At 40.6% G+C, this 27,542-nt stretch overlaps 1 protein-coding gene across 3 annotated transcripts in view; it reads left to right on the top strand.

The window, feature by feature from the left end:
• PRDM10 (PR/SET domain 10) overlaps positions 1-27,542 on the top strand; it is a 103,749-nt gene that overhangs the window by 61,102 nt on the left and 15,105 nt on the right. For 2 of the 3 annotated variants that reach the window (XM_037505638.2, XM_037505637.2), the window contains exons 1-11: positions 885-979; positions 2,439-2,642; positions 7,288-7,360; positions 9,338-9,455; positions 11,295-11,424; positions 11,922-12,164; positions 17,982-18,329; positions 20,155-20,310; positions 24,078-24,257; positions 25,133-25,243; positions 26,781-26,981. In XM_037505638.2, coding sequence (XP_037361535.1) covers positions 2,526-2,642; positions 7,288-7,360; positions 9,338-9,455; positions 11,295-11,424; positions 11,922-12,164; positions 17,982-18,329; positions 20,155-20,310; positions 24,078-24,257; positions 25,133-25,243; positions 26,781-26,981 — 1,677 coding nt within the window. In that variant the 5' untranslated portion in view covers positions 885-979; positions 2,439-2,525. Of the gene's footprint in view, positions 1-884; positions 980-2,438; positions 2,643-7,287; positions 7,361-9,337; positions 9,456-11,294; positions 11,425-11,921; positions 12,165-17,981; positions 18,330-20,154; positions 20,311-24,077; positions 24,258-25,132; positions 25,244-26,780; positions 26,982-27,542 lie in introns of those variants that run through there. The other variant, XM_037505639.2, reaches the window with a different exon arrangement.

Genomic DNA, 27,542 nt, shown 5'->3' with positions numbered 1-27,542 from the left:
TGTCTAATCACTTTTCTCTGTTTTGTGTCTGTCCACATTCAGTTCTAACAGCTACTGTACAGATGGGCACTACTGGGAGGAGGGAGTGATTGTGAATGTGAATGGTTAGTGAAACTGATCACTCCTACAGGGAGCTAGAAATACACGTCCTGTGAGGTCGTGTCATTTAAGTGCATGAAGGCTGGGATGTTGAATTCATCCCTTTGAACTTTATCCTCACACAGTGTCCATCGATACCTCAAACTGTATAGCACTTTGTTTGAGTCAGACAGGCCCAGACAATGAGGCTTCTATGACTCCCTTTGAGGGAGCAGATTAAAGAATATTGTCAGTTTTTTTTTAAATACCTTTTGGGGTAATTTATATACTATAAGATTCACCTATTTTGTCTCAGTAGATTTTGTAGCATTTAATCTAATAAGCTCTTCTTTTTTCTCTTCTTTTTATAATTGACTTGTAAATTTAGCGGCCACTAGTCAAATTACTATCCAGTAGAGAGAAGAAGTCACAGCCTGCATATTATTTTTGGCACGTATATGCTTAATTCTGCCTGATTTTAGAGGAAAATGACAGGGCTTTATTGGTCTATGAAAGCTGATGTATTACAATTGGGTGGTGTGACCCTAGGACTTCACTTAATTTTGGCTTTAAAACTTAAATTTGTGGATTTTTCAGGTTAGAACTTATTACCTGAGATAAGTGAAGCTGGTTTGACTTCAAAATTTTTGCTCTTTTGCAGGGTGTGAGGAGTGTAATAATGCACATTCTTCAGTGTGCCCAAAGCATGGCCCCTTGCACCCTATCCCCAACCGGCGGTGCTCACCAGAGCCAGAGCCAGCCTCCCTCTGGTCCTCTACATTGACAGGTTTTGGGGGGCGTGTTCTCCAAAAGACGCATTCCCAAACGCACCCAGTTTGGTCCTGTGGAGGGACCCCTCGTCAGAGAGTCCGAGCTGAAAGACTGTTATATTCATCTAAAGGTAATTTATGATTTATCATAGTTCATACTTGTTCTTAGTGGTTTTAAAGGAAAACACATTTTCCTACTGAGTTTCTTGATTCAATTTCGTGCACCTTGTTTGGTAATATTATTCTTTCTCTGCTTAATTTGTTTTAAGTGAAAACTTTTTTTCTCCTACCAATGAAATGGAGATCACCTGAAACTGTAGTTTCAGGGCATTGCCCCAGGGCATTAGATGATTAATTCTAGCGTAAAAATGGTGTAGTTGTCAGGGACTGTATTAGTTTGTCAGGGCTGCCAAAACAAATTATCAAAGACTTGGTAGCTTAAACATCAGACATTTATTTTCTCACAATCTGGAGGCCGGAAGGTCAAGATAAGGGTCTGGGCAGGGGATAGTTTCCTCTGAGACCTCTTGCCTTGCCTTGCAGATGGCTGCTTTCTTGCTGCCTTTGCATGTGGTCATCCTTTGCTGCAAAGTTGCCCCTGGTGTCTTGTTTTCCTAACCTCCTCTTGTTAGGACGCCAGTCAGATTGGATTAGGACCCACTCTCATGAACTTGTGTTAACTTAATCACCTCTTTTGAAAATCCCTGCCTCCAATGCAGTCACATTTTCAACTTTGAGGGTGTTAGGGCTTCACCATATGAATGTGAGCTACACAATTCAGCACTTAGGCTGTGTTAAAAAACAAACAAACAAAAGATTTGACTGGAACATAAGGAAACTTATGTAGACTCATGTCATCTGCTAAATGCCAGTGCTGCTTTCAGGAAACACCTTTTAATTTTGAAACAGCTCTCTCCTGTTGACTCTTGTTAATGAGCAGTTCACTGTATGGTTAATGTTCATACTGATATCTTTTCCTTACTTTTGGTGCTTTTGCTCTTTCCAACCTGCTTTGCTTTTTTAAAAATTGCCTGCTTCTTGAAGAACCACTCTGGAATACCAGGAAGGGACAGAAGGAAGGGAAACTATTTGGGGTTTGTTTTTTTGAGAAATCAGCTGCTGTTATGGGGGATTTTCTTTGGTGAATGCTCAAGATCTCCAAGAAAGAATATACTTTGTAAAAAGAAATACCTGTCACCAGCTTATACATTATAAATAAATGCAGTTGAATCCCAAAAGAAGTGAGTTTAATGAAATGGAGAGTATTTTGCTTGCATTTTCTGTTTTATTTGCAGATTAAAAAATATGTTAGGTAATAATGAAACATCAACTGAAACTATAATCAGGTTGCTAGGTTTTGCCAGGTAATTCTCCTACAGGTGAGTCTTTTATAAGTATCCTTTTCCTTGATATTGAACACGATGTAATTTCAGTATCTTTTTAGATACAAAGGGAAGAATCAGGATATATGGGTAATTTAAGGAGCAGTATTTCCTGTGTTATGACATCAGATGTGGGGTGTATGTGTGTGTGTGTGTGTGTGTGTGTGTGTGTGTGTGTGTATGACTTTTTACTTTCTCTTTGCTGCAGGTTTCTCTTGATAAAGGAGACAGAAAAGACAGGGACTTGCATGAAGACCTGTGGTTTGAGTTGTCTGATGAGACTCTTTGTAACTGGATGATGTTCGTACGTCCAGCCCAGAATCACCTGGAGCAGAACCTGGTGGCTTACCCATATGGCCACCATGTATATTACACAACGATAAAGAATGTGGAACCCAAGCAAGAACTGAAGGTACAGAGCTGGGGTTAGGGTGCCTTTGCTAGGAATAGTGATTGTTAATGCTTTTCTTAGTCTTTTTACCCCTAGAAGGGATTCTTACAAAAATGGCCTTTTCCTTATATTTTTACTTACTTTTTGAGTGGATATATCTGGGCATCTATAGTAATCCCATAAACAAGCTAGCTGATATTTGGGTCTACCAGAGTTCCACACGAAGACCTATGACTATAAGTAAGGAATAGTTTCTTTGGGGAGCAGTACTTTTGATGGAGTGATGGAAGATGGGGTGATTTAACATCATTGACACTAACGAAAAAATTAGTTGGGAAACAGGTGATCTTGTGAAAGTGGAATTCTAATGTATGGGCAAGATTTCCTTGTTTTATCAGAATGTTTCATTTTACCTAAAGAATATGCATTGAATTCTGATTTCAGGGATCTATTCTTCAGAGATAACTATCTGTCGAAATGTGTCTAAATATTAAGTCTTGGGCCTCCCGGTGGCGCAGCAGTTGAGCGCTGGGTGCGAAGCTGCCTGTAGCCTCTGCAGCGCCAGTTCAATTCCCGCCACCGGTGAGGGTCCCACATGGCGCGCAGACCTCTCCTGCCGCCCGCTGCTCCCCTCAGCAGTGTACTTTGTCCATCTGCCTTCTGCTCTCCCCTCTGGCTCTGGTGAATTCTCTCACCCTTCCGCGCTTCTGACTGTACCCAGTACTTGCATAAATAAATAAATAAATAAATCTTTAAAAAAATAAATGTAGCCCTAAGCCTTAAAAAAAAAAAAAAATTAAGTCTTGATGTCATAATAAAAATTCTGCTATGATTCTGCTGTGATAGGAAATGGCCAAAAGAGGGGTCAGAGGACTCTGTATGTTCCTGATAGAAGTGACAAGTAGGTGACGATGGTCCTGTCAGCACGGCAGCACTGCATTGCTTGCTGCCTCAGTAAAAGTGAGAAGAAGAGAGCTCTTCACGAGGAGAAAACACCTAGACTTTGTTCCAAATCTGCACAAAACCCACATCTTTTAATCATCAACTATATAACCCATAAATCCAAGTGAAAATGTGTAAAAATAGATTTTCACACCACCTAGCCCAGTAAATTCTTAATAAGAAAAAACTAGAGTACTTCTTAATGGTGGAAGATTATTGTATCTTTTTCTAATTAAAAAATTTTTTAAAATTTATTTTTGCATAGAAGAACTGGGGTGTAGGCCAGAGGTACAGGGGCTGAGAGGATTCAAAGAGACAGAATGGGGAGCAGAACAGTGAATTTGCTGAAATCCACTGCTAAGGGAGCAGCAGGCCAGACAGAGAGTGTGCTGCACATGTGGGTTAGCTTCCTGGCCAGGATCAAACTAGGCCATCACAGTGATAACTCTGAGACTTAACCCCAAGCACCAGGGAGGCCCAGGTCATCTTATCCTTAAAGCAGTAAGTAGACCTGTAGAGGGAAAGACAGACAGGAACAATTAAATAAAAATCTAATATTTCAGCATAATGAACAAGTGAAACAACAGATAAAAAGGAAGCAACAGAATCATTGTAATACACATTTTAAAGTTGAAATATAAAGACAGAATTTGTACACTGCTATCCTCATTAAATCCTAGGGTCAGGTGGACAAATGCCAGGAGTAGACTTTATTTGGAGGAAGATAATAATAAGAAATGTTAAAAAATTTGTTTTAGCATTGATAATTTTAAAAACCCTTAAAATAGCTGTGATTGCTATTTTTGTTAAATTAGCAAAAATAAATGGATATAGTACAATGAATGTGAGAGTTTAACAAAAACATTCAGTACAGAATTACAAAATTTTGCAGACTATTTTTGGCAACTTACAGCAAAAATATTCTTGGCTGAGTAAGCCAATCCTTGAAACCCAGTCCTCCTTGAAAGTTAGTCTAAGGAAACAATTATAAACAACGATAGGGCTTAGACATGTTAGATTTTGTAATACCATATTTTTAACTTATTTTTTTAGTCTTTTTAAATTTTCCAGTTTTTATTCTCTTCTTTTTACTGTTGGCAATCTTAATGAGAATTCCTGCTGGGTGATCACATCAGCTTTGAATTACTTTGAAATATATTCTATTTATTCTGAGGAAGATGGCAGTTTCCCTCCCTGCCCCCTCATTATGTTGCTTGACAAGTGTTAACAACCATGGGGTGTCAATAGGGGGCAGAACTGAATGAAGTGAGAATAGTACAAAAGGCTTGCACAAGTGGGTGCAGGAACAATGAGGAAGCAGTTAGAAGTGCATTATGGGCCTCCCTGGTGGCGCAATGGGTTAAGACACAACCTATGAAGCTATCCGCAGCCACTGCGGATGAGTTCAATCCCCGGCCAGGGAGCCACCGTATGGGCAGCAGACCTCTCCTGTCTCGCCTGCTGCTCCCCTCAGCTGTGTATTTCAATCACTCTTCCTGTTCTGTTCCCCACTCTGGTGAATTCTCTTACTCCCCCACACCTCTGGCCTGTACCACAGTTCTTGTATGCATAAATAAATAATCCTTAAAAAGAAAAAGAAGTACATTATGGCAGTGACTAGAATGCTCTGGGTTGTGAGACCCATTCTGATTTCTGAAATGTGAAAATATGAAATAGACACATATTGGAAATATGGAATTGAGTAGAATTTATATTTGCAAGATGATAAAAATCCAACCAACAGGATTGTGATTAAGTAAATTACAGAATGTAGATGCCATAGAAATTATTCCATAGTTAAAAATAAATGTTTTCAATATAAATATTTCCAATGTAAATCTATATTTCCATATCGTTAATGTTCCATAACAGTTATGTATGATTAATTCACTTAGTGATTAATGTGTTGAACTCCTACAGTTACTAGGAAAAGTGAGATTGGTTTCCCTATGTTTAGAGAATTTATATTGTAGAAGGGAGATGGGTGGAAAGATGTAAATGCAAATATTGAATGTCGTAAATGCTACAAAGGAAATGTAAAAGGAAATAACAGGAAAAGGGGCCAATTTGGGTGTGATGGATAGGGAAGGCCTTGCAGAAGATACATCTTTAGGCTGAGAACTGTGGAATAAAGGGGTCAGTGATGTAGATGGGTGAGGGGGGGGTGAAGATGAAGAACCCATCTTTCCCACTGGTGAAACAGCAAGGGCAGAGATTGAGGTGGGAAAGAACTTGGCATACTGCCAGCTGGGCCTTTTGGCTGAAGGGCAGGCAAGGGAGTGTGGTAAGAGCTTAATTGCTTAGGGAGGTAGGGGCAGATCACGGAACCCTTTGGAGACCATCCTGGAGCACTTCAGGTTATCATAAAATGAAAACTGTTGCTGCCTTTTAAGCTAGGGAATGACGAAATCTGATTGTGTTTTTTTTTTTTTATAGAGGCATTTTATTTATTTATTTGTTCGTTTGTTTCGTTTATACATGCACTGGGTACAGTCAGAAGCGCAGGAGGGTGAGAGAATTCACCAGAGCCAGAGCGGGGAGCAGAGCAGCAGAAGGACCGAAGTACACGGCTAAGGGAGCAGCGGGCGGCAGGAGAGGTCTGCGCACCATGTGGGGCCCTCCTCTGGTGGCCGGGGAGCAGCCGGGAATCAACCGGCGCTGCAGAGGCTGCGGGCAGCTTCGCAACCAGCGCTCAACCGCTGCGCCACCAGGGAGCCCCTGATTGTGTTTTAATAAGACCACTCTGGGTTGGCAGAGGCAAGAGTGTAAAAAAGGTCTTGTTAGCAGGTCAGGTAGAACTCCAGGCACCTGCTCATCTTGGCACGCATCCAGGTGAGAGAAGTAGAGATGGAGAACATCTGAGCAATCAGTAGTTCTTGCTGAAGGATTATGGAAGAAAACTGGGAAATCAAGATACCCTTGAGGTTTCAAGTCTGAGCAATTGGGTGGAAGTAAGGTGTTCATTGAGATGGCTAGGAGAGGCAGGGGTGTGATAAGGGAAAGGTCTAGAATTCAGTTCTGGATATTTGAGCAATTTGTAAAACATTCAAAATATCAGGTAAGCGGAAGCAGGTACATAGAGGGAATAGAGAGGAAGGAGGGTCTGGGATGGAGGGTCTTGGGAGCCTTTAGCACAGAGTTGGTTGGAAATGGGTGGAGTTAAAATAAGGAAAAATAAGAATGCTCTGGACTAGGACTAACCTTTGAAGACCACCAAAATTTAGAATCAGGGAGAGGAAAAAGAGCCAGACGAGTCAGTCACTGGGCTAGGAGGAAGACACTCAGCAGGTGGTGGCAGCATTTGACATACTTGGTGATCCTAGTGAAAGTTATTTGGTGGCATGTGGTGTGGAAGCCACTGGGATTATAGCTGTGTAAAAACCTCTGTTGAAATACAGATTAAAAAAAAAAAAACCAGAAGAGGCTGTTTTATTTAGATGAAGAGACTATAAATGTAATCTCTTGTGGAGTTGTTCTAATAACAAAAACTTTTTTTTAAAGGAAAAATCATGCTGTGTTTCTTGGCAAATGAATTTCATGACTGGCCATCAGCAAACTGATGTTAAAGGGGTCAGTTCACACTGTGGGGTGTTTTTTTGTTGTTTGTTTTTTTGTGGGGAGTGGAAAAGCCTGAATTGTTTTTGTAAGCAGGATAAAGAATTTAAGCATGCTAGGAACACCTGGTGCATCCTGTAGTTCTTGATGATCTGTTTGGTTCTTGCAGGTTTGGTACGCTGCATCCTATGCTGAGTTTGTGAACCAGAAAATTCATGACATTTCTGAGGAAGAAAGGAAAGGTGGTTGACTTTTTAAAGATTTTATGTTTTCTATATGAATTCTAAATTGCATGTATTCAATATGTAACCTCTAATTCTTCCATCTCAATGTATTTAAGAGGCTTTTCCAGTAGGTTTTTTAGAGCTGCACATCTCTGTCAAATTCTAGGATCAAATGACAATGACATATATTTACATTTCTTCCCTGAGTACAGGAAAATAGCACTTAATTTAATGAAAACCTCCAAATGCTAAATTAGAACCTGGATTAGAGGATGATCCTATCTGGTTGTGATCGCTGAGGACATAGCAAGGCAGGCAGGCGTTGACAGTCTTTGATGGAAATGTTATCTAAGTGTAATCTGCTTACAGAATTATCAGAGCAAGTGTCAATAGCCTGAATATTCAGAGTGGACATACCTGTGGAACCTGCACCCAGATCAAGATACAGAGCATGACTAGTGCCCCAGAGTCTCTTGTGCCACTTCTGACTCCCTCTTACTCCCAAGTATGACTTGGCTCCTGACTTCTAAGACCACAGATATGAGATGCTTGTTACTGACAATTATATCAATAGAATTATATATGTACACTTTTAGTGTGTGGGCATATTTTGCTCAACATTATGTATGTGAGATTCATCCCTTGTTCATTCTCACTGCTGTTGGGTGTTCTGTTGTGTGAATGCACCACAGTTCATGTACTGTAGCTGAAAATTTGGGTTGTACAGTGCAATGCTCACCCTAACCCCCTGGAGCTAGGTCGCAGTCTACAGGTTAAGGGCAGTCACCAGCGTCAAGCTCTGGAGTTCCCATACTTCCTGCACTTTGACAAGCTAGTTACAATTTAAGGAGTCCCCTTACCCTTTTGTTTGATAATTCTCGAGGTGACTCACAGACCTCAGAAAAGTGTTGTACTTACCATTACAGTTTTATTTAAAGGATACACATGAGGGCCAGCCAAATGAAGAGACTCACTGAAGGCAAGATTTGGGAGGTCCATAGATGGTGTCACCTCTTTGGCACACTGATGTAAGATTACCAGTCAGGAAAGCTCATCTGAGCTTCAGTGCCCAGAGGCTTTATTGTGGCACCATTACTTGGGCATGACCAATGGACTCATTGGCCCTGTGATGGCACTTACCCTACAGCTTCTGCTCCCCTTCCTGAGTGATATCACCTGGCTCAAAGCCCCAATCCTGCAGTCATTGGTTGGGTTTCTTACGCAGACAACTCCCATCCAGAGTCCTCTCATTAGCCTAAACTCAGGTCTGGTCAGAGACCACCATAAATGGTTAAAGACACTCTTATCACTTGGGAAATTCCAAAGATTTAGAGGTTATCTCCCAGGAACCAGGGACAAGACCCAGCCCAATCTATTATTTGACAGGGTTGTTTCTAGATTTTGGATATTATGAAGAATGCCACTGTGAACATTCTTACACATGCCTTTAGTGAACCTATGTGCATGTTTTGGTGGGACTCAGAGTTGGAGTTGAGTTGTTGGGTCACAGGCTATGCATACAGTCAGCTTTAATAAACCGCTGGACATTTTGTTAAAGTGATTGTATTGGGCATTGATTTTTCAAGTTGTTAGTGATAAAATGCACCTCAGATTATGATTATTATTGGATCTGTATTAGTATTTATCTGAATACAAATTTCCATGGTAGTATTTTTTGTCTTTCCAATGTGGAGAGGTTGTATGCTGGGGGGTGTGTGTGTGTATGTGTGTGTGTTGGGTGGGAGAGAGTAGTATAATAGTACAAGGGTATTTGTTCCTTTGATGTCATACATGAATATGTAAGAAAATAAGATTCTAATTACCACCTTTCTGTCAAACGTTTGCCTTTGCTTTTGTAACAAAGTAACAATGTAGATGGCAGCTGCTATATATTTATAAACATAATGAGATGAGAATGGTGGGAATACTGGGCATTTGAGTCTTATTGGTGTTTATTGATCATCAGCCTTTGTGATTTCTCTCCTGTGACTATAGTTCTTCGAGAGCAAGAGAAGAATTGGCCCTGTTACGAATGTAACCGCCGATTTGTAAGCTCAGAGCAATTGCAACAGCATCTCAATACTCATGATGAGAAACTGGATGTGTTTAGCAGGTATGAGGAGGGGGATAATTTCACAAGTTTATTTTTTAAAAGTCCAGAGTTATTTCTGAACGGTCTATAAGGTAGTGAGCATTGGGGTGTGTGTGTGTGTGTGTGTGTGTGTGTGTGTGTGTGTGTGTGTGTGTGTAGTAGTAGTAGTAGTAGGTAGGTAGGTAACCAGAGAGGTTATCTATTACTCCCTGGTCCTCTTCTTCAGCATTATCATTATGAATGGGAGATCCTTTCACCTTAGTTAAATATCCCTTATCTAGAGATTTTGAAAGAGGAATTCTTGAGATAGCAAACGACTTCGAAATAATTTACATTTTTGATTTCCAATTTTTTTTCAGTAATAGAACTCATTTATCAAGCTAAATTCTGTGTTTATTTTCACTATATAACAAAGATAGATGAAGAAGACTCATTCAGGAATGGGGGCGGCAGGAACTAGGTCAGGTAGGGCCTTATGTGTGAAGGTAGGATTTTATCTTAAGTAGGATGAGAAGTCTTTCAAGGGTTTTGATCAGGGAGTATTGTGAATCATCACTCTGGGTAAAAATAAAATATCACATTAGCTAATATTGGAGCAAGAATGAAGACAGGGAGTCCAGTTCGAAGCTATTTCAACAGTTTAGGTGAAGAATGACAGTGGCTTGCAATAGGGTAGTAGAAATGGGACATGTGTACATTTGTCAACTTTTATAGGATGTGAAAGAGGTGGTGGTGAGAAGTATCATTTAGGGAGGCAGGAAAACAGATGTTCTAGAGGAGCACTGTACAGTTGCCTGCAACATGAAGAGCTCACTTGAGGTTCATGGTCATGAGATTAGAGCCAAACCACCAGCATGGCTGTGTGCCATTTTCCAGCTGCATTCATTGCACCACAATTCTATTAAAAGAAATTGGAGACAATTAGGAAAATTTGAACTTTGACTAGATTTAACACTACTAAGTGGATAGCAGTTTTTTTAAGGTATGATAATGGTGTTGAGGAGTATGCGTGTGGTGGTAGTGGCGGGGGGGGGTCATAAGAATATAGAGGGAACAAACTTGACCATGAGTTAGTAAATGTTGAAATTGGCTTCATTATGTTATTCTCTACATTTGCTTGGGTTCAGGATTTTCCACAATTAGAATCTTTTAAAAGTTCCTGGGGAAAAAACCCATAACTTTTGTTTAATGCCTAAATAGGTGAGTGGAAAAATAAAGTATGATCTGATTAAAGTATACTCATCTCACACACACATCTTCTAAAAGAGGTTTTAATGACATACTTTCTGAATTCTTTTTACTAAGGAATTTTTGATTATTAGAAGTCCAGGCAAAGGAACTGACATTTATTTGGTGTTTACTAGATATGTTGTGGAATAATTGAATTAGAAATTTGTTCAGACTTTCCAGAAGCTTCTAGTAAAACAAGAAAGTGCTGTTGAATCTAGCCATATTTCTAAAAAGGAATATGAGGTGAGGCAAGGGGAAGGAGGAAAGATTGGGATCTTGTCTCTCAGAACACATGCCAGAGCTTAGCGTGTTCTGTCCTGTCTGCATTTCTCATGTCATTTCAGAGATGTGTTTATGCTTTAGAATTCTTGGTAGCAAATGGCATCATGCTTTGAATTTCAAAAGCTCCTCATCTTTTTTAAAAAACATTTTAATATTTGAGATATCTAGAGGGGAATGGTGAGAAATTTAGAAAGCATGTATTAGCAAAACAGTTCTATTAGAGAAATGAATTGGGTAAAGTAATACAGTGAGAGAAAATCAAGATTTCAGGATCACTTAGGGCAATATTTGTTACAGAGTATTATGCAACCATGACCATTATTTATAACCCAAATCTCTTGTCCCCAGAGCAAGAGGCCGAGGAAGGGGACGAGGCAAGAGGCGATTTGGCCCAGGTCGAAGGCCAGGGCGTCCCCCCAAATTTATCCGCTTGGAAATAACCAGTGAAAATGGGGAAAAGTGTGATGATGGGACACAGGTACTGGGGGATGGGAAGGAGCTACTGGTTAGATGTTTGCTTGGAGAACTTAACAGAACTATTGCTAGACTTAAATACAAACACTTGTCATGTCGGTGATTTGCCATCTGTTAACTAAAGTATGATTAGAGAAAGACAATATATTTTCAAATATCAACAAGAGCTCAGTTTTGTTGACTTAAAATTTTTTTAAATTTTTCAGCGATATTATTGGGGAAATCTTGAATAATTTTAAACAATGAAAATGATATCATTCCAGAATATTCTTAGTCCTGTCACAGTTTTTTCCTCATGAAGTGATCTGGACTATCTCATAATATGTACATTCTGAGGATGGCTACCTCATTAACTTTCCTAGCAGGAGAGTATTTTTTTCTGAGAACTCTGACTCTCATCATTTAAATAAATAAGCAGCAATTCTGAATCTTAGCTGACATTCCTTCTAGCACTAATCTCTGTCTAGCTAGGGAAATAATTCCTGATGATTGCCATTTTAGGACTTGCTACATTTTTCCACCAAGGAGCAGTTTGATGAGACTGAACCCGCTACTCTGAATGGGCTGGATCAACCGGAACAAACCACCCTCCCAATCCCTCAGCTGCCACAGGAGACCTCGTCTTCTCTGGAGCAGGAGCCAGAAACTCACAGCCTGCATCTGCAGCCACAGCATGAGGAGAGCGTGCTGCCCACACAGAGCACCCTGACTGCCGACGACATGCGCAGGGCCAAACGCATCCGAGTAAGTAGGTGGCAGGGCCCCTTCTCCGTAGGTGCTGGCCTTCCTCCAGTCAGACAGCTTCCTGGGTGCTGTGTTTCCAGTCTACTCACTCTCCACTTGGACATCCTGCATCTAGCCTACCATAGGCTCCTTGTCTCGGAAGAAAGTACTAACGATTTCTCAGTGCCTGTGAGGCAGGCTGGAATGACTGGTCCAGATTTGATCAGTTTGTTTATGACACAGAAGTCTGGCTTTGGGCAGTTCGTGGGCTAGTATTGTTCAAGTAGGATAGCTCTCTGGTACTCTGAACTTACACATGGGAAAAGGAGAAATTAGTACATTTAATTATAACAATTTACATGTTAGGCCCGGCTAACCTGTGCCTAATGATAGCTGTCAGGTTAATTCTGGGTATCTGAATTTGGTTATCTACAGTTTCCAAGAGGAGACTGGTCAGTGTCGTTACTCATCAGTGCAAAGGGATCTGTGTCCAGGTTGATGTCTCAGGTACTCTCTAAGTACCTGGGGGCGGCTGCAAGTTGAGAGCTAGGTTTGGGGGGGTCAGTCAGGATCTTGTGTGTGACCTGCATCTTGACCACAGGCTGTGTGGCTGCGGGGCCTCCCCGGCTTCTAGGGCAGATGTGCTTTATTTCTGTGTCATAGATAGCAGTTGAGTCTGAGTTAGGAGCTCAGGGGATGCACGTAGGGAACAGTGTGCTTTGTGGGCTGAGGGCCTGTGTTGACAATTTACATCCAGAAGACAATTTCTTGAAACCCACATCAGAGGCAGCAGGACATATAAAGACTTTTATTCTGTTAGCATGTTATGTGTAGGTGGAAGAGATGTTTTGTTTAACTTCCCAGGTTTTACAATTTCTAAATGGATGATTGATTTAGTGTAGGTTTCTTTTGATCTTATTTGCCTATAGGCTAGAAGGGACCTTGAAAAATAGTCCGTGCCTTCATGTTAAAATACATTGAAACATTTATAGTCACAAGATAGCATTGGAGGGCAAAAAACTCTGAGGCTGAATCTCCGTTATGAGTGAGGGTCCTGTGATGGAAATATAAAAATGTTGACTCTATTTATATTACTTCAAAAGCATGTATATACACACCTACATCTAAACCAGAAAGGCAAACAACTAAAAATAAAGACCTTCCTGCTCATCATTCTACATTATTTCCCAGCCCGCATTTCATTCTCTCGCTCAAGTACTATCCTTTCTGCTTTGAACATTCTGACCCTTCACTTAGTCCAGAGAAATGCCTCCTAAATTTAATTTTTTTTTTTAAGGAAGACACTGAAGTTCACACAGGTAGTACAGATATGGATGGACCAGCATGGTCTGTCCCTGTACTTGTTGCTTCCCTGGTTTTGGTTCCTGTGTCAAGGCAGAAGCCACCTGTCATGGTTTTTGGAGGTCAGACATAGTTGAGCTCTTTCCCTCTTCCTCCTCACACATTCTAAAAAGTAGGGCTATGTATTTTCCATCTTTTCTATCCAGATTGGTAATGACCAACTGAAGGGAAGTCTTCCAATCCACTTGGTAATGTAACTGTTTTTCTCTCCTCTAATGCTGCCTGCTCAGTTGGAGCTGCAGGTAGGTTTGTTTCCTGTGTTTCACATAACAGAACGTTATTTAAGTGTTTGCCTGACCTGCTGTTCTTTGCAACCTGTACTTACTAAACCCTGGTGGAAACGACAATCTGGTTGCTACAGTAAATGCAAATTAGTTAATGAATAACCATCATTTATTTTCAGATAGACCAGTGAGTAAATTGTGGACTGCAGAGTCCTCACACACAAAATGAAGGGCAGGACTAAGTGATCTCCAAGGTCCCTTCCAGCTGTAAAACGAGTGGAGTGATTCATGGATTGGTATTGATTCCTAAGTATGTGTTTGGCACTGTGCTAGGTTCACAGTATCATTTTCAGTTGAGTGCTGTCCTCTAGGAGCTTACATTCTAATTAGGGAGGTAATGCTAATGTAAGATGGTTTATATTTAGATGCTAAATTTAAACGTTGAGCCTATAATTGCAATAGAAAATTGGAAGAATGAAAGGCAAAGAAAGATGGAGTCGGAATAATTCAGAGATGAAGTGAGACTTAAACTGTCCTTGAAAGAGAGGCAGGAAGAAGGCACATCATTTCAGAGAAGGACAGTCATGGGATCACAGGCCAGGACACAGGCACGTGCTTGGCATGGGTGAGGGACAGTGCACATACTAGTTTGGCCCCAGCATGGGGTGCCTAGTGAAGGACAGTGGAGAGTGAGTACGTTGGGCAGGGCTGACCCACCAAGGACTTTGAAATCTGGGCAGAAAACAGGTGAGAGTAAAGTTGCATAAAAGAAAGAAAAGCCAACAAGCTAACATGATTGATTTCCTTTCAGTGTCAAGATCAAAATAGGATGAACGTTGATCAATAATCTAGGTATTAATATCAAACTTTGGAAACATTTTATGGTCATGGTCTGTAAAGAATCTGTTTTCTCAGAATTCACTTCAACATGACCCAAATCCTTCATTACAGATATTAGCAAGTATACCATTTTGGCTTCCTTGGAATAGCTTATATTCCCTGTAGAATCCTATCATTAACTGACTATAGTTCAGGATTCAGAAGTGCCATCGTAGATCTCTTTGTGCTGCCTTCACCATTTTTCATGGTTTCTTCTAGAAATGTGTACCAATTATAGCTCTAAACTACAGAAGCTATCTTAGAGTAGCTTGCAAGTGGGTGGCAGGGTTGGATCCATCTCAGCACTTTCACTCTTGAGTAATATGAGGATTACATTAGGATTATTAGATCAGAGAAATGCAATCTAGTTCTCGAGTACTTAGACAATGTTCAGGGCTCCATGGAAATTAAAAAGATGATAAGGACACAGTTTGTCGATAGAACAAAGAGAGTAGAGCCAGGTGGCTGCTGAGTTGAAATCAAGTGTCTGAGGATACTCATGCTAATCAGAGCTGACAGAAGACTGATTAGCATAATGGACCAAAGTAAAGCGGAGTTCAGGGTTTGGCACTCAAACCTTGAATCCCCAGTAGGACCAAGATCAATTGTTGTGCCTTTTGTCTACCCTTGGAAACTTGACTGAATTTGGATAAAGGAAATGATTCTTACATGCCCAAACCTCAAGATAACATTTGTCACCTTCAATATTTCTGTAAACTTTTAACAAATTGTGAGAGCTTTTATGTAAAGTGTCCAGGTAGAGTGAAAAGAGCAGGTGACCGCTGACCCATGGAATGGAGTGAAAGAAGGCTGTGCGGCTAATTGAGAGGTGCGCTGTTCTTAAAGATCTCTGCAGAGCTATAGCAAAGATCTTGAAATATTTAAAATTTTCTTATGAAATATATTTCATTAATTCTCAGGAATTAATGAGAATTAATTTATTGGACACTTCATATGAGCTAAGCACTTTGTTATGGGATCTAAATACAAAGGAAAATTAAAATGTCACCTTGAAGCAGCCCCAACCTTCCCAGCCCCGGTTGTCTTGAGAAGACAAAAGAATTGTTAAATACCTACTCAAGATAAATGAGTTGGTAAAATATCGCTCCTGATCTTGTGAGAAAAGCCCTGAGAAGGAATTTCTCAATTATATAGCAACTATGTTTAGAATTTTCACTAAATCAAAAATAATTATTTTGCTTTTCCACTAAGTGATTATTTTACATCATGTTTAGTTTAGAAGTTGCTGCTTGTAAATGGTTTGAAATTAAGGATTTAAGCATTGTTCCTTGTGCTTTCATCATTTCACAAATAATGCATTAAGCTTCTCAATTATTCTTAAGTTACTCTCGCTTGTAGTAGTATAAGCACACCCATTCATAGATATATTTTTCAGGAATGTCCACATCATACCTATCTCGAACTTTCCCTTTTATACTTTGAAACTTTGAGGAACTTATAAATGAGTCTTCATTATAGCATAACTAAAATATTGACTCTATGCTCTGTGTCAAGGATGATTATTGATCTGCTCTCAGTAGAGTGTGAGTTGTTTTTCCAGTAATAGTGGTGAATTTGCATGGAGAGGCCATATTCTCTCACTGAGATTCCCTATAACAATTGCATGAATTTAACAGATAGCTAATCAGCACTAGAAATGCAATCTGTGTCTGAAAAAAGGGTAAGATTGACTGGTTTAGACAAGGGGACAAAGTGACAGGCTTAGATTTGTTAGCATGGCCTTCTAACCAGTGTAACGAACTACCGACATTGAGAACTTCTCTGCATTTTCTAAGTAGGAAGTGATTAAACACATTCTATTTATAATGTGTACCCCTGAACAAACTTTCACATAAAACTATGCTCTTAATTTTGCTTTCAGTACTTTTACTTAAATTGAGATAAAATTCAAACAGCATAGAACCCATCCTTAAAGGGTTTAGTCCTAAAGTTGCACAGCTATCACCATTATTTAATTCCAGAACATTTCCATCACCCTAAAAAGAAACCCCATATCCATTGCCTCCTTTCCCCAACTCCTGGCAAGTACTACCCTTCTGTTCTTTTCATGATCTTTTTGGTTTGCTAAATATTGTGTGTGTGTGTGTGTGTGTGTGTGTGTGTATGTATGTGTGTGTGTGTGTAGAAGAACTGGAGTGTAGATTAGAGGTACAGCAGGTGAGAGGATTTACCAGAGACAGAGTGGGGAGCAGAACAGCTGGATTTACTGAAATACACTGCCAAGGGGAGCAGCGGGGTGAGACAGGAGAGGTCTACTGTGACATATGTGGGTTAGTTCCCTGGCTGGGGATTGAACTCAGGCCATAGGTGGTGATAGCACTGAGACTTAACCCCTAGGCCACCAGAGAGGCCCTGTTTGCCAAATGTTTTAGCCAAGCTTCAAATTCTTTCTCAAGTACTTTAGCAAGTCATGTGGAGCTGACTAGCTCCAGGGTCACTCATACATCTGTGACTTGTTGCAAGTCATTTCTTTCAAATTTTCAATTTTTATTCTACTCCACTCTGGGCTTTGCTTGCTTTATTTTTTTTTTTATTTTTATTTTTATTTATTTATTTATTTATACATGCACTGGGTATAGTCAGAAGCGCGGGAGGGTGAGAGAATTCACCAGAGCCAGAGCAGGGAGCAGAGCAGGCAGAAGGACCGAAGTACACTGTGAGGGGAGCAGCGGGCGGCAGGAGAGGTCTGCGCGCCACGTGGGACCCTCCTCCGGTGGCTGGGGAGCAGCCGGAGATCGAACTGGCGCTGCAGAGGCTGCGGACTGCTTCGCAACCCAGCGCTCAACTGCTGTGCCACCGGGGAGGCCTGGCTTTGCTTGCTTTATCATTCAGTCCTTTATTAGGAATATGCTTTTGAATGTTATTTAAATCCTTTCTGAATAAAACAACACTTTTTTTTTTTTAAAGATTTATTTATACAAGCACTGGGTACAGTCAGAAGTGTGGGAGGGTGAGAGAATTCACCAGAGCCAGAGCAGAACAGGCAGACAGATGAAGCACACTGCTGAGGGGAGCAGTGGGTGGCAGAAGAGGTCTGTGCGCCATGTGGGACCCTCGCCTGGTGGCCGGGGATCGAACCAGCGCTGCAGAGGCTACGGGCAGCCTTGCAACCCAGCGCTCAACCGCTGTGCCACCGGGGAGGCCCAACAAAACAACACATATTTAAGTCTTAAAACAAAATACACCAAATGTTTGTTTTTTTCAAGATAGACTTCTTTGGAAATAGCCTCATTTTTAATCTCTTTGCCAGAAAAATCTTCCATGTATGTGTTCCAGAGTTCAATTTCTATGAAAAGTCTTTTTGTATAAATGTGTGAACCACTAAATAATCATACTTGTATCTGTCTTTCAGAATGCAGCTCTTCAGCATCTGTTTATTCGGAAGTCCTTCCGGCCTTTTAAATGTTTGCAGTGTGGAAAGGCCTTCCGTGAAAAGGACAAGCTGGACCAGCACTTGCGCTTCCATGGGCGGGAGGGGAACTGCCCCTTGACCTGCGATCTCTGCAACAAGGGTTTCATCAGTAGCACATCGCTGGAGAACCACATGAAGCTCCATTCTGATCAGAAGACTTACTCTTGCATTTTTTGCCCAGAATCCTTTGACCGCCTTGATTTATTGAAAGATCATGTGGCCATTCATATCAATGATGGCTACTTTACCTGCCCAACTTGCAAGAAACGGTTCCCAGATTTTATCCAGGTAAGTGTCTATCACTGATCATGTAGACTTCCGACTTTTGATAAAGACTCTTCAAATTTTGGAAAAGTGAGACTTCCTCTCCACCCACATGTTCATCTCTTCTTAGAAACAACTTTACTTAAAAAAAATTTTTTTTTGGTCTTCTAATTTTATTTTTTTTAATTTTTTTATTATCCATAATAGTTTTTATTTAAAACATTTTTAATATTAATTTTTTTTTGCATCATTGTTCATTTATAAACAATGTTTGCTTCCCCTCCACCCCTCAGGTGTAGTCCCCATAGAATTTCCTTCCCCAGTGCACCCGTGCACCATCACCTCATTCCCCTGTGCTCCTCCCTCCTTCCCTCTGATCCCTCTCCCTCCTCCTCCCCTGCAGGATGTCTCTGGTTTATAATTGTTTTTGTTTTGTTGTGTTGTGTTTTGTATTGTTGTTATTTTTTCCCCTAATGTCTTATTTGTTTCCCCTACATTCCTCCTTTAAGTGAAACCATCTGATATTTGAAACAACTTTGCTTTTGAGAATATTTCTTTAATCAAACATTTTTGATAAGCAAAAGATTACGGTAACCCTTAATTGTGCAAGTCAGATATGGGCATATAAACATTTAAGTTGCAGTACATGTAAAAAACACCCAGATCTAGTTCTAAATTTTCAAATCTTTCTTAATCCTTGCCAGTATCCACAATTCATAATGTATATAGATCCTGTGGAAGATACATTCCTATTGCCTGGGCTGGAAACTTTTACTCTATGCTACTATAATTTTTGTTCTTGCCTTCGGTCATGCATTTTGGAAGGAAACAAATAGAAAGTTGGTGTATAATATACTTTTGTATCAAGCATTGAATGGCTCCCTTGTACTATATTCTGGAACAAAATGGGCAAGGAAGAATTCCAGAATATTCATGATTTCATTTGGACTTCAAGTGATATTATATACTGGTCAATGAATAAGTAAATTTGAATATTCGGTGAAGATAGAGACTTTGGGGAATGACTCTCTCTTTTTTTTTCTTAAATTACTGAAATAAAAGATTAGGATTCAAACATAGTTTTGCTAGTATTGGGAATCTTGATAATTTTCTCACTTTATACAATTAGAAATGTTGCCTTAAGATGGACTCTAATGGCAAAAGAGATTCCAAAGATAATGGTGCAAAATTCCTTATAGCAATAGTTAGATATAACTCATTACTAAACCACCATCCACAGCTTTTTTATGTTGGATATTTATAACTAAGAGGTTTTTAAGGCCACTTTCCATTCTTTAAGTTATTTAAAAGTACAGTCCCAATTAAAAGTGATGCTAGTGTTCTATTATTCTCATAAATGGGAACCAATTCATGTCTTTAGTTCTTTAAAACCCATTTTTATAGAAAGATGTGAAAGGACCAATTACTTAAAGGGGCTAAATTGCCTCTATACATATTGAGGGCAGGAAAAAGTGAGAAAGAATTATTTTCTGTTTTCCTATGGATAATTTTTGGCTAAATTCTTTTAAATAAATCCAAAGAAGCTCTGCTTTTAATCTTAAAAAAATAAATAAAAAATGGGTTCCATGTGATCAAGGCTCTGACTAAGCACTTCTTCCATCTCCTCAAATCATGTGGGAGGTTAAGATTTCTGAGGCTTCCTGGCTACTCATGTTTCTTCAGAATAGTCCATTTTACTGAGGCCATTTATCACACGTGACTGGATTAAGCCACTGAGTTGATGAAAATCCATGCGAATGTGTTTGGCTCCCTCTAGCGTTGATAGGTTGCTTTACAACATTTCCTTTGGGGCCCAAGAACCCTGTTTTTTTTCTGTCTTTGCTGCCAGGTAAAAAAACACGTACGAAGCTTCCACTCAGAAAAGATCTACCAATGTACAGAGTGTGACAAGGCCTTCTGCCGGCCGGACAAACTGCGGCTCCACATGCTCAGACACTCGGACCGCAAAGATTTCCTGTGTTCCACATGTGGAAAGCAGTTCAAGGTATGTGTCCAGCAAGCAGCCCAAGGTTGCCCTCACAGCCACTGAGATTATGCCAAGCTAAGGATAAATGCTCATTTATCTTCTTCATCTCATCAGTTTATCTTCTATTTACAAAGAATTGGATTTGAGATGCATTTTGTGCCCTATGCTTGATTTAGTTATTATGATATAATTCAGGGAAAAACTTACTTTAATTACCCAAAATAATTAATTCAATTTGTCAAGCAGTGTAAGAATGCATTTCTTAAAAGACTTTAAGTGTCTAATGAGAATAAATTATTATTGAGGGATTCCTCTAAGAATAATACAGTTATTTACCAAATCAAGAGATTTTTATTGAGTACTTATTGAGTACAAGAGCCTGGTAATTGAGCCCTGAAGGACCTCTTGGGGAGGTGGAAAATCCATACAACACTGAAAAGGTTTATACTACTTTGGGGATGTGGGTGACTTCAGGATTAAAATAAAAATAAGTATCAGTAACCTGGCGGAATTTAGAAGCAGCATAGGAAAGTTGAACAAAAAATGTGAAAACAGGAAAATATACTTCACTCGGAAATCCCATGATTTCACAAAAATATCATGGAGAGACACTACTAACACAGCAAGTCAGCTGTCTTGGAAACCAGAAAAGACTCAAATGGATTAAAGTGGAGAAAACTAATTTTAAAAGGATGCATTTATATAGAATAGGGAATCACTAAAGAGGAACAGAAAGTCATTTTCATAGCTTAAGTTTTATGTTATTTCCACGTGATGACTTTCAATATGTAGCTGCACAATTTAGAACTCTGCAGAGAAGGATAATGTGAAAAGTAAACATGTCTGGGTGTTTTTCTGTTTCTTAAAAATTCTGATTTGTCTAAGAGGATCCTTGTGATGCTAACTAGTTTACTATTCATCCTTTGCATTCTGTTTCTTTGGAACAGAGCTAGTCTGTATTACTGAGGCTATCTATTTTTTAAAATATCTGTTTCTATTTAAAATATCTATGTCTTAATTTATCATTTTAGCAGCAAGGCATATTAAGAAAACTTTCTGCTTCCATTTTCCTCTTTACTTTCACCCACTATATTAGACAGCATTCAATCAGGGAAGCAAAACCACTATGATTACTGTGGAATAAGGATTTTTTTTATAGGAATAAATTATAACTTAATTAAAAGAGAAACAGAAGGAGGGGTCAGAGGGTCAGAGAACAGGATTCGGGAGCCCTGGCCTGGGGGGGACAAAGGGATCTTGCCTAGGAGTCTGAGACCCCAGCCATCTCCAATTTAGGGTGTGCACGGGAAGAGATTGTGTCACTGCACATTGGTTGTGGATGTGGCCAGCGAGGTGGTGAGGAAAGAGCTGGTGGCCATGTAGGGGAGAGTGAGGAGGAGTCAGGGGGTACTGGTACCTCTGCCTCCCACTTGCAGAGCATCACTTCCTCCTTCCAGTCTGGGCAGGTCTCTCTCTTTGATAACTCTAATTTGTAACCACACTAGAAGGGGAATCCATGTAAATGTGGTTTCCCTTAGCCAAGCTGACACAGTATAAAACCATCACATACCTTCCATCTGTTTATCAGATTAGAACCAGAGGAATGTTTCTAGAGCACAAGTCTGAAGTCATGACCCTTCTGAAAAGCCCTTTAATAACTCTTTACATAGATCAATTCCAAAGTGGTATCACTTAAAACATGCACCCAGCTGTGGCTCCCAAATACCTCCCCGTTCTCCAACTCTGTGCTCATTTTTTGAGCCTCTGCAAACTGGATTAAGTGCTTCTCCTGTGTGTTCCCATGGGGCTTTTTACTTGCGACCCTGTCATTGCCCTTATTAGCCTGAATTAGAATTGTCTGGCCTACCAACTATGGGTGCCAAAAGGGGAGTATGTGCAAAGACACTGCAGGACCTTTGCACTTTAAGGAGCTACCATTTAATGGGAAAATGAGGCACGTGCACTAAAAAATTAGTATTGCTACTGTAACAGAGCAAAGAATGAAACTACCACAAGAAAAATAAACTCTGATTTGGGTCATGGGATTATTTCATTGATCAGGTGATACTTTTGAATTCATAGAGTGGGAAAGAGTTTGCCCTCTAGAAAAAGGGAGAGGGTAAGGAATGAGGGAGGAATATAAAGAAATACCAAGCAGAGGGAGCAGCAGGGACTAAGGTGATAGCATGTCCAGGAGCTGGTGAGGGGTGGAGTGGAGAGGGTGTGGTAAGAGGCCAGTGGCCAGATGCAGCCAGAGAAGTATGTCAAGCCAGCTTGTTTTGCCAAGTAACTAGGCTTCCAGAGAAGTGAACCCATGAACATTGGAGAGCCGAGCCTGAGTGAAGGCACAGGCAGTGGTGTGGAGAGGCTCCATTTTCAGGACAAATGTCTGAGGGAGAACGAATAGCACCTGTGTCTGGACACAGGTTGAAGGGTGACTAGCACAGAATTAGGATTTGTAGCTTAAGAGGCAAGGTGTTTGGGAACACTAGGGATATGGGAGCCAAGCAGGAGGGTGGGAGAGATAATGGATTTGGTATTGGAGATGTTAGGCAGCAAAGGGCTTGTGAAAATGGAGCATTCAACAGCACATTTGTCACGGCATGCCCAGCACCATGCAGGTTTAGTAGTATAGGGAGTAATGGGGTTATTGATCCTTAGAAAAAAGTAGAAATGCAACAGAGATCTGATTTGAAATCTAAGCATTGTATCTGGACTAAAGACAAATACTATTATTTGGGGCAATGTTCTTAGCCCAGATTTTACTGCAAACTAGGAAACTCCGAAAATTCTCTGCTGGGCTTCCTAGGAATGAAGGCAGGTGGGGTGGAGGGTAGAAAGAAAGGACAGTTGGGTCATGTCCTTTGTTGCAGAAGGCAGGAGCACTTAACAGTGGAACTCTGAGCTTAGTAGGGCTCTTGACACTTGGTGGGCACTCAAGGGATGTGTGTTAGGTAAATGTATTGAGTAATGAAGTTATTACCAAGTAGTGGTTAAAAATAATGCCTGTACCAAAAGATGGGAGGAGCTGGTAGTCTGGTAGAAAGGTTCAAAATCCTTATCAGACCAGTCACTCTTTTTTATTTTTAATGTCTAGGAGCAGAGCCTCACTGACTAAGGGAGCTGGCATTTTTTTAATGTATTTTTATTCAGGATGGCCTCTGCCTGATGTTCTGTCGACTCACCTGACATATACTCTAGACTAAATCATCAAACTAGATGTGACCTGGACCCTGCACTCTGTCCATAGCCTACAGGGCAGTACAATTGTTTACTTGAATGTCTTAGTCTGTAAGGTGATAGGTTTTTTACTTACATTCACTTGGGATTTAGAGGAGCATCATTATGTTTGTTCAAATATGTGGGAATGGAGTATACACATGACTTTGTAAATCCAGTATTACTGATCATTCATTATCAATTTGTCTTTAAGTTTTTAATCTCAGACTTAACTCTTAACACCAAACTATACTCTTTGGTTTCCTCTACATAAATGCAAAGACTTCTCAAAAACCACTATGTGTCTTTCAAGTTGGTTGGTCATTTTAAACCACGGGTTGCTAGAATGTGCTTATTTGCTGCTAGAATGTGCTTATTTGCCAGTGAACAGTCATTCCCAGAGACTTTAGCTATGTCCTAGTGTGTTCCAGCACTAGGCAAACTCAGATGCTTCTTGGTAGGTTGTGTTTCCTGCTGAATGGTATTGATTTTGTTTTTAATCCCTATGATTAAGAATTTTCTACCCCTGACCCTCACCCCTTGCCTTTCAAAAACTCTCTAAATAGCGAAAAGATAAACTACGTGAACATATGCAGAGGATGCACAATCCTGAGAGGGAGGCCAAGAAAGCTGACCGCATCAGCCGCTCCAAGACCTTCAAGCCTCGAATCACGTCCACAGACTATGACAGCTTCACGTTCAAGTGCCGCCTGTGCATGATGGGCTTCCGGAGGCGGGGCATGCTGGTCAGTGCGAAAAGCCTCTTGCTGTACCTGTCTTCCCTTCCCCCTTCACCTACACTTCTGTTGGTGGTGATGACTTTGGAAAAAACAGGCAAATAGTTCCCAGTTTGCAGCTCTGTTCTTGCCTAGCTCCCTTGGCCTCCCTTTGCCACAGTTTTTATTTCTGGTGACCTCTTGGAAAAGGTCACTTTGCATTACCGGTTTTGTTTTGTTTTTAAAACCCTCTCCTTATCTTTCATTTACTTCCCCACTTTTGTGTACCTGCGTAGACTTTTAGTGAATACACTTCTAGAGAAGTCTTTATTTCCTCCTGATTGTTCCCTTTAAATGCTTCTCCTTCCCAGATGTGAAACAGCAATAGAAGAAAACTTTCCATCCAAGCAGGGTATGTAAACCCAAGTTGGCTGAAATGTCAGGATAGCCAGTTCACCGCTCTCTGTTCGTTTTCACCTTCTTACAGCTTTTGCAGAATATATTTCTGCCAGGAGCTAAAGTCATAGAGCATTATTTAAAATTCAGAACCTTAGTCTGTAGCCCATTCAGTGTCCTCAGTAAGTGTAGGGTACTAAATGTAAGACAGGTTTCCTCCTGGAGGATTCACCAAACACATTCATGCCAGTATAGTTTCCCTTTTCCTGCAGCAGTTCTTTCATCAGAGGCTGTTAATGGGGTCCACAGTGACCCAATACATCTTCATTAATTCACTGAATTTCTGTGAACTCCTGTTAAATGTGCCTATCCATGCTTTTGTGTCGGATGGGCCTGCTTGTGCTGGTTCTGGCCATGTGCCTTCTTTGGGGGGCATGGCTTCAGGGAATTTCAGCTATAAGCAGTCGCTGACTAACTTCTGTTTACAAAGGGTTTCTTTTTCTCTTTAGGTAAATCACTTATCAAAGAGGCACCCAGACATGAAGATAGAAGAGGTTCCAGAGTTAACTCTGCCCATCATAAAACCCAACCGAGATTACTTCTGTCAGTATTGTGATAAGGTAAGGTCCACCCTCCCTATGCTCGTATTTCCCTGCAGGAGCCTTGCTGAGGGCCAGTTTGCTTGTATGTGCTACAAACATACACTGGGATTTCGTGCTTATTTTTTTTTTTGCATAGGAGAACTGGAGTGTAGGCCAGAGGTGCAGGGGGTGAGAGGATTCACCAGAGACAGAGTGAGGAGTAGAACAGGTGGATTTACTGAAATACGCTGCTGAGGGGAGCAGCAGGCAAGACAGGAGAAGTCTGCTGCACCATATGGGTTAGCTTCCTGGCTGGGGATCGAACTCAGGCCAGAGTGGTAATAGCACTGAGCTTTAACCCCTATGCCACCAGGGAGGCCTGTACTAACTTACTTGTAACAGATGGCTCCTGGACTCTCAGAAGTTTTCCTGTAAGACAAGAAAGGGTTAAAGTTCAGCCTCTTTTTAAGCAATTTGGTTTCTTAAGAATTAGTTTACTCTGGTTTGTGTGTGTGTGTGAATTTTGTTTTTCTGTGAATTTTGCTACAAAACACAAGGCTTATTACCAAGAACTAAGTATGTGCATTCATTTTAAATTCTCAGGCTCTAGAATGAAAGTGTTTATCATCCTATTTATAAAATATGTGGTAGATTCTGGATTTCTAAAAGAGTGAACAGAATGTGAAAAGATTGTGTGGTAGAATATTCTATTTGTATTATTCCATTCTTTTTGTGTCGTTACAAAAAAGGCAGAGAAAGTCTACAGTTACTGTTCCTTTGTAATATCATTTCTTATCCAGTCTAGCTGTGTCAGCTTAAAAGAAAGAAATTTTTTTTTTTAAGCCTAGATTGACCTCTGCAGGTACTAGTTGCTATTAGACTTGCCATTTTTGGGAGTAAGTATGATTTTTTGGCATCTTTTAGTCACCCATGTGTATCATATGAGAACTTTCACAGAAAGACTAAAGGGTGAATTGGCCTTAAAAACAATTCTCTTTCATAACTATTTGTCCACCTTTTATTTTTTTTTTTTTAAAGATTTATTTTATTTATTTATTTATTTATACAAGCACTGGGTACAGTCAGAAGCGCGGGAGGGTGAGAGAATTCACCAGAGCCAGAGTGGGGAGCAGAGCAGGCAGAAGGACTGAGGTACACTGCTGAGGGGAGCAGCGGGCGGCAGGAGAGGTCTGCGCGCCATGTGGGACCCTCGCCCGGTGAGCAGCCGGGGATCGAACCGGTGCTGCAGAGGCTGCGGGCAGCTTCGCAACCCAGCGCTCAACCGCTGCACCACCGGGGAGGCCCTGTCCACCTTTTAAACTTTAGGATAAAGGTTATTTTCACTATGACTATCTTAAATATTTAAATTCAAAGAAGATGTCTTAGCATATCTATATTTAGTCTTTTCTTAATTCTAATTGGTATTACATCCTTATTATCCTTCACTTTGTTGGCATATTTTATTCTGGGCTACGTGAATACTTTTTTCTCATTTCCTTGTATGAAATTGTTAGCTTGCTTTAAGCAAGAAAGGGGAACTGGATTCTGGATTCATGCTAAAATGTTAAATGTGCAGGTTTATAAAAGTGCCAGCAAGCGAAAAGCCCATATTCTGAAGAACCATCCAGGAGCTGAGCTCCCACCAAGCATTCGGAAACTTCGCCCTGCGGGCCCTGGAGAGCCAGACCCCATGCTGAGCACCCACACCCAGCTCACAGGCACAATTGCCACCCCTCCCGTCTGCTGCCCTCACTGCTCCAAACAATACAGCAGCAAGGTATGGACTAACTGAATGTGAACCCTGCTTCTGGGCTCTCTTAGAAGGGGATGACTTCTTATGCAGATGCTCTGATGGCTCCTTCTGAATTGCTGGGGACGAAAGGAGTTGTTTCCTAGTTCAGATGGCTATGAACTGTTCCCTAAGAACAGGGACTGTAGGGCCAGAATGGCAAGGGAATAGGTGGGCTTTCCCCAGAATTAGCACCATTGAATAGCTGAGCACTCACTATTTTCCTTCTCTGTTGGCCAGCAAGGATCTCATATTTGAATATTCTGTTTATTGATAAACTCAGGCATGTAGAAGTAATACCTAGGAATTTAATTAACAGTTCTTGAAAGGAGGGTTATTCTTATTGGGGGGCTTTTGATTGATTGCCACAGGTTTTAGTGGGATTAGGGGGTACTGTGAGGTATTCTCACTTTGCGTGATGATGTGGAGTTAGGTGAGTTTGCAATTTCTTTTCAGCCTCATCCCCCTCCCTTCCAATTACAGCATTGTCACCCTTTAAAAATCAGAGACAGTGTTGCTCTGACTTTTAAAAAAATATAACATCTTTAG

This window comes from Talpa occidentalis, unplaced genomic scaffold, assembly GCF_014898055.3.
Source record: "Talpa occidentalis isolate TD23 unplaced genomic scaffold, MPIMG_talOcc4v2.1 talOcc4.12, whole genome shotgun sequence".
Taxonomy (NCBI): Eukaryota; Metazoa; Chordata; class Mammalia; order Eulipotyphla; family Talpidae; genus Talpa; species Talpa occidentalis.
Note: the sequence above shows the minus strand (reverse complement) of the source record. Positions and strands in the feature narration are given on the sequence as shown.